The 6494-nt window shown below is 38.7% G+C and overlaps 1 protein-coding gene across 1 annotated transcript; it reads right to left on the reverse strand.

Moving 5' to 3' along the window:
* Positions 1–5294: 5294 nt before the first annotated feature.
* Positions 5295–6289, reverse strand: LOC111010233 (putative fructokinase-4). The gene is made up of 3 exons (XM_022283586.2): positions 6177–6289; positions 5814–5930; positions 5295–5709 (listed from the first exon to the last, which is right to left on the reverse strand). The coding sequence occupies exons 1-3, from the start codon at positions 6249–6251 to the stop codon at positions 5575–5577; spliced, it is 327 nt and encodes a 108-aa protein (XP_022139278.1). The 5' UTR covers positions 6252–6289; the 3' UTR covers positions 5295–5574.
* Between the last annotated feature and the right edge of the window lie 205 nt (positions 6290–6494).

Genomic DNA, 6494 nt, shown 5'->3' on the forward strand with positions numbered 1-6494 from the left:
CAATGTAGATGTTGTTTGTATCGTCCCACATGCCATCGTATCTGATGAACAAACACTTCTCCACGTCCATGATAGTCCCACCTGAAGGGGAAGATGAAAAACCAAAAAAGAAGAAAAAAAAAACAGACATATGTTAGTATGATGAACGTCAAACCGTCAGCGACTCTCCTCATGACGGTAGTTAGTGTGCATTCGTGCAATGTATTCATGCATGGCGATCGAAAAATAAGAACGCTCGACAGGGAATATATTTATCAGGACGTGTACGTGTACGACTATATGTATTTTCGTATATGTGCGTTTGTCTTTCTAGCAATGAAGCTAGACAATGAGCGAACATGAAGTATGCATTGGTTGATGACTATGTAAATAAGTAGAAAAAAGGCTACCTTTGTCGTGACAGAAACTATGGAGTGAGGATGATATCCTTAAATGCTGCTTCTACAACAACCCGCTGTAATAAATTACAAAGAAACAGAAGGGATTTCCATGGAAGATAAAATTGAATGCGAAGGGAGAAGGACATGTGGGAACTTGAGAGTAAACAATGGGTGAAGAAGGGAGTTTCGAAATTGGTTGAAAGAACCATATGAATAATATTATTTTAATGATGACATTGAACGCAGCAGTTTGACATTAATTGTATATCATCATTGCCTGTACGAGATTTGACTGTTTCGTACAAAATAGGCACACGATGCATATGGAGGTGCTGAGTCAGTATATTATCACAACAACAAAATGGTTAACGCTCTCGCTCTCGTTATCAACATCGCTATTCGTAGAGAGAAACACTCTCCGCCCCTTCCGGCCATCAGCGATATCGCTCTCACTATCTTTTCTCGTCCATTCACAGGCGCCTCCTCTTTCCAACACAACTGTGACGTCTCAGATACCCAATGAATGAGCAGTAGCCAACCGTCACACCCACTCATTGATGGTTATATAACGTTAAATAAGCATGGAACCAGAGAGACAACGAAGATAGCATTTAGAAGGAACCCTCCTGAGCACCATCATGTCGTCCAATGAGCCAAGCTGTCGATCGTCTGTGGGTGAAAATCAACTTCTGAAGGCAACACAAGCTACACATGAACAGGCTAGTGAGGAAATCGAGGACCTCAAGGGACAGCTTCGCATAACGAAGCACGAGGTCAACAACAAAAGATACAGGTTGAGTATGGCGGAGAGGACAGGGGATATACTACAAAGGATGCTAAGGGAGGAGCAGGAGGCTAGAATACGTCTGGAAGAGGAAGTAGCCAATCTTCGGTCACGGATTTCTGCGTTGGAGCACTCCATATAAAGGAACGAGTGTACTAACGTAGGCTTGTAGTTCTTTGTAGTTGCTTTGTATGTTTCACGAACAATCTAATATAATAACTCGTAAGAATTTATTGCATGGCCCTTTATATTTCTCGTCCTATCTATTCAACTTGGTAACGAATGTATGTATAGTAATGTCGGTCCTACCAATGAAGGGAGAACGGGTTTTCGGTGAACCACCAATTCTTATCCGACTAGAGTTTGGAGGTTTGAGTCGCACCTCGACAGATTGGTTAATAGATGTCTACGGAATCGGTCTATACATCATCAAGAGCAACTTGCAAAAAAAAATTTGAAATGTTGGAAAATAAAAAACAAAAAAGACACCAAAAATGTTACATCTGGTTGTCGCTCTGATTATCATCCTCGATATTGTCCCCATGCTTGCAACGTTTGCAAAACCGTACAACTACCCAAAGCAGAAACGAACTGAACACCCAGGCATGCTGCCTCACGCTCTCACTCTCGCCCGCACTCTCGTTCAGTGTGTCGCACTTTACAAAAAAATATAAACTTTTTAATCAAACTCTCGCTTTGGCAATCGCTCTCGTTCAATGTATAGGACTTCCATAAAAATAAAAACTTTTAATCAAGCTCTCGCTCTGGCAATCGCTCTCGTCGGTCATTCAAACTGACCTTTTGTATTGATCTCGTTCTTTCTAGCGTATATCGCTCTAGTTATCGTTTGTCTCCACACATGTCCATGGACTAGCACTGCGCATACCCATTAAATGAGCTAAGAAGATGTTGAACGCAATTACACTCAATTAATGCTTACCTACACAATTCAATGCATATTAATGCTTACCTACACACCCGAAAACGCTTTATATATATAACACATACATTTGCATTTCGGTTTCATCTCATTTACCCATTTTTACTGTCCGCAAGAAATTTCGAAATAGAAAAAATGTCTGAGGACGGCACTGCAGTGAATTTCACTATGGCGGAGCCGGATGAAACATTCGAAGACAAGGTGGTCCAGTTGCAAGAAGAGAAGAGAAACCATAGGAAAACAAGGAATATGGTCTTCAAGTTAGAAAGTAGATGTCATATGTTGGAAATGATGGCAAGGAAATATCATGCAACGGTAGAGAAGTTGGAGGAAGAGAACCAACAACTACAAGATAGGTTGGCAGCATTGAAGGCCGCCTTACGTTATCTGGGGGAATAGTCGCCGTAGCTGTTCGATCTATGTTTCTTTTTTGTTGCTTCGACCCAGGATTTTGTTGGGTTTTTGCTCTGAATAGCCTATCACAAAGGCCGATTATGTGAATTTACTTTGATAATTCTGTTTCTTGAATGTATGTCTTAATTTTCTATCTCTAGTGTAATTTGAAATTCCATATCCATAAAAATACAGATGTGGCTATAGTTCTAGGTCGTATTCTCTTTCTGGAGCTTTTTATCGTCTGGCTCTCGCTCTTACTCTATCCCTTCGTCTCCTTAGAGTACCATTAGTTATTGTTCTCTATCAATATCACTCTGGCTATAGCTCTAGGTATAGCAACTTTATAATTTCGCTAGAGCTAGAGCTATAGTTAGAGCGAGCCACAACTTTCTCTGTCCTTATTTTCAAATCTCCTCTTAAAACTTATGCATATGCGTGTATGATTTTCTGAGACATAACCGAATGGACCTACTCTTGTGTAAACGCGTTTCTGATTTTTTTGGGAAACAAAAAATTGAATAAAAATCAAATGAGGAATGACTGTAGAAAAAAATGGAAAAAGCGAGAGGAAAAAACCACAATATCTACTTTACGCTTGCGATGTTATTCGAATGGTGGAAAAAGCGAGGCGGTTTCTTTCATTTCTTGGTTGAAGATAGAGAAAGTTTGAGGGAGAGGGAAGAGAGATGAGGAACACGAAGAGAGATGAGGAACACCAAGAGAGATGAGGGAGAGAAGAAGATGAAGAAAGAGAAGAAGAGAGAAAATCATATTCAAATGAAAAAGAGGGAGGGAAAGTAAAAATTTTAATAAGTAGTAGAGCGGCATCATGGTCATTTGGATTATTGGATGTCAGCAAATGTTTACAAAACATAAAAATGAGGAAAGGGGCTACATTTCATAATAGCCCTTTCAGAAAGGCTACTCAGCCCAATTTTCCCAAAATACTTCAAACAGCACAAGTCCTTCAACCAAAAAGCAATATTAAGGTTCAAAGAGTCGATAATAGAAGTAGAAGGTCCAACAATGATAATATCATTCACATAAACTAAAAGAGCAACAAAAGTGTCACCATAACCTTTAGTAAACAAGGAATAGTCAGATTTAGCTTGGTGAAAACCAAGAAGTAGAAGAGCCCATGAAAACTTATCAAACCACTGTCGAGAAGCTTGTTTAAGTTCATAGATAGACTTGTGAATTCTGCAAACAAGTTCCCCCCCCCCCCCCCAGAAGATATTTTTCCATGCTTGTAACCAAGAGGCAAGTCCATGTATACTTCCTCGAACAAGTCACCATGCAGAAAGACATTGTTGACATCGAGCTGAATCAAAACCCAATTAAAAGAAGCTGCAAGGGTGAGCAATATTTTAATAGTGACTAGTTTGGCAACCGGAGAAAAAGTCTCAATATATAGTCAAGGCCCTCCTATTGAGTATATCCCTTAGCAACCAGCCTAGCTTTCTATCTCTCGATGGAACCTTCATATTTATGTTTAACCTTATACGCCCATTTACCTCCAATAGAATGTTGACCTAGAGGAAGAGGCACAAAAAATCAAATTCGGTTCAATTCCATAGCCTTCAACTCATCACTCGTAACAGTACGCCAATGAGTAAAGGGAACGACCTGGTGATAAAATTGAGGTTCTAAATGAGAAGATACATTCAGCACAAAGGTTCTATGTGATGGTGACAAATTATGATAAGACAAATATTTGTCTAAGGGATAACATAGAGAGCTACTGGCTAGAGAATTTTGAACGAGACTACAATGTCATTAAGATAAGATGGCCTGTGTGTACGCCTGGATGAACTGCGAACAGGTTGCAGATGTTGCACGGCAGATGGACCAGCAACGTCTGAAACAACAAGAAGCTGATCAACAGAAACAACAGGAACATTAGCAATCGATGTAGGCAGAACAAGAGTAGCAGTCTCAATAGGAGAATTGTCCTTAGTAACAGGAAGCTATGTGGCAGTAGCCTCAACAACAGGAGCAGTGGGCTGAATGGAAGGCTAAAAAACAACATGATGTTCAATATCAGCATGGACATGTTCAATAGAAGAAGAACTAGAAATATGAGCATGAACGTCCTCATTCAAAAGGTCAAGAGACGGTATAGTAGCAGAACTCCCAGAAAAATCATATGACTTTGGCAAGACAATATTAGGAAAAACATCAACATCGGTAGGCTGAGAGAAAACGGTATGAAACAGGAAATAATTCTCATGAAAGACAACATCCCGTGATATGAAAAAATCGCTTATGCTCAATATCATAAAGATTGTAACCTTTCATCCCTGGTGGATAGCCAACAAAAATCGAAGGAAGAGCACGAGGATGAAACTTGGAACCATTAATAGAAGTAGATGCAAAACATAAACACCCAAACAATTTCAAAGAAGAATAATCAGGGGAAAGAAGAATAATCAGCAGGTTCCCCAACAATTGATGAAAGGGAGTATCCCAACCAAGAATATGAGAAGGAGTTCGATTTATCAGGAATAACAAGTCGTAAGACCACATTCACCCAAAAAAATTGACATTTTAATGGGTCCATTTTTATAACAATTGCCTATTTCAAGTTGGGTAAGTTTAGCGTGGGTCAAATAATATGAATTGGGTATGTTTTTAATTTTATAGGTATGTTACTAATGAGGAATGACGACCTTTCAAAAGTTTAAATTAGTTACAAGATCAAAACCGACCGATACGAAAACAGTCAAATCTAGCCAATACATATTCGCTCTTGGAGATATGTATTAAGGAGAGTATTCGTAACTCGCAACAAATCTTGAAAAAAAAAATCAACTAATGTATTAATCTCATCACTTATCAGAGTTTTGCAATTTAGAGAAATAAAAAATTATGGGTTAAAAGTTAAATGGAAACTTTTTCCCCATACTTTAATTAGGCTATCATATTTATCATGCTAGAAATAGTCTAAAACTATTTTTACAATTTTATACTTATGCCTGGAAAGAACAAATGAGAATCTAAAACACTAAACCAAACCCAAAAAGAAAGAAAAAAAAAGAAAAAAGAAAAAAAAAGCTAAAAGAAGAAACTGATTTCTACTTAGAAGAAGCCTTGATCAAAGCTGTGGCGTCAGCCTCTGATGGAAGAGCTGGGATTGCTCCCTTCTTTGTTGTGGTTATGGCTCCACATGCATTTGCAAATCTCAGCACCTCCCTTAGCCTCTTCTCGTCCTGCAACACGTACAATATCGCTCTCAAAACCCGAGCAAACAAAACTAGCAAACAAAACTAACTCTAAGACCTCGTTTGATCGATAACTATAAAAGATATGGTACCGCGAGAATTGATTGATCGTCTACAATCTTGCAAAGAAGGGCGCCAACGAATGAGTCGCCTGCTCCAGTTGTGTCCACTGCTTTGACCTGGAAGGCATCCACCGTGCCACGGAAGTTCTGTATTTTTTGCCAAAGCGAAACGAGAATTAGAAACATAGTCTGCCTCTCTATTTTACTTAGAAGAATACTTTTAATCAGACAAGTGTTTTGGAATTGCGCTGTTTTTCGACAGAGAAACAATGGGCAAAACGTGATAAATAGAATTTTGTAATTGTGTGGACTGTTAAGATGCATTGATGAACTAAGTTCGAACCAAGTTCGAAGAAGTACGTTTTGAAAGTACAGAGATCAAAATGAGCGTACCTTGGTGTAGTATCTGCAGCCCTTCTCACCGAGAGTGACGAGGAGGAGCTTCAAGTTGTCATGCCACAGAGACATGGCGGATTCATCGTCGATCTTGTTGCTCTTGGTGAGGAATTTGAATTATCAGGAAAATGTAATCCGTATTGTAATTGTAAATAGATTTAATAGAAATTAATTTTTCTGCCAAAAAATAAACATATTCGTTGAGTTTTTGTTTTTGTTTTTTCTTTTTGAGATATTTAAATTTCTGGTTTGTCAATAATTGGATTTGGATATAATTTTACGGCACATTTAGTTTCGAAACACAAAAGGAGAGTG

The sequence above is a fragment of the Momordica charantia genome, assembly GCF_013281855.1.
Source record: "Momordica charantia cultivar OHB3-1 chromosome 6 unlocalized genomic scaffold, Mcharantia_2.0 BLBB01000006.1, whole genome shotgun sequence".
Taxonomy (NCBI): domain Eukaryota; kingdom Viridiplantae; phylum Streptophyta; class Magnoliopsida; order Cucurbitales; family Cucurbitaceae; genus Momordica; species Momordica charantia.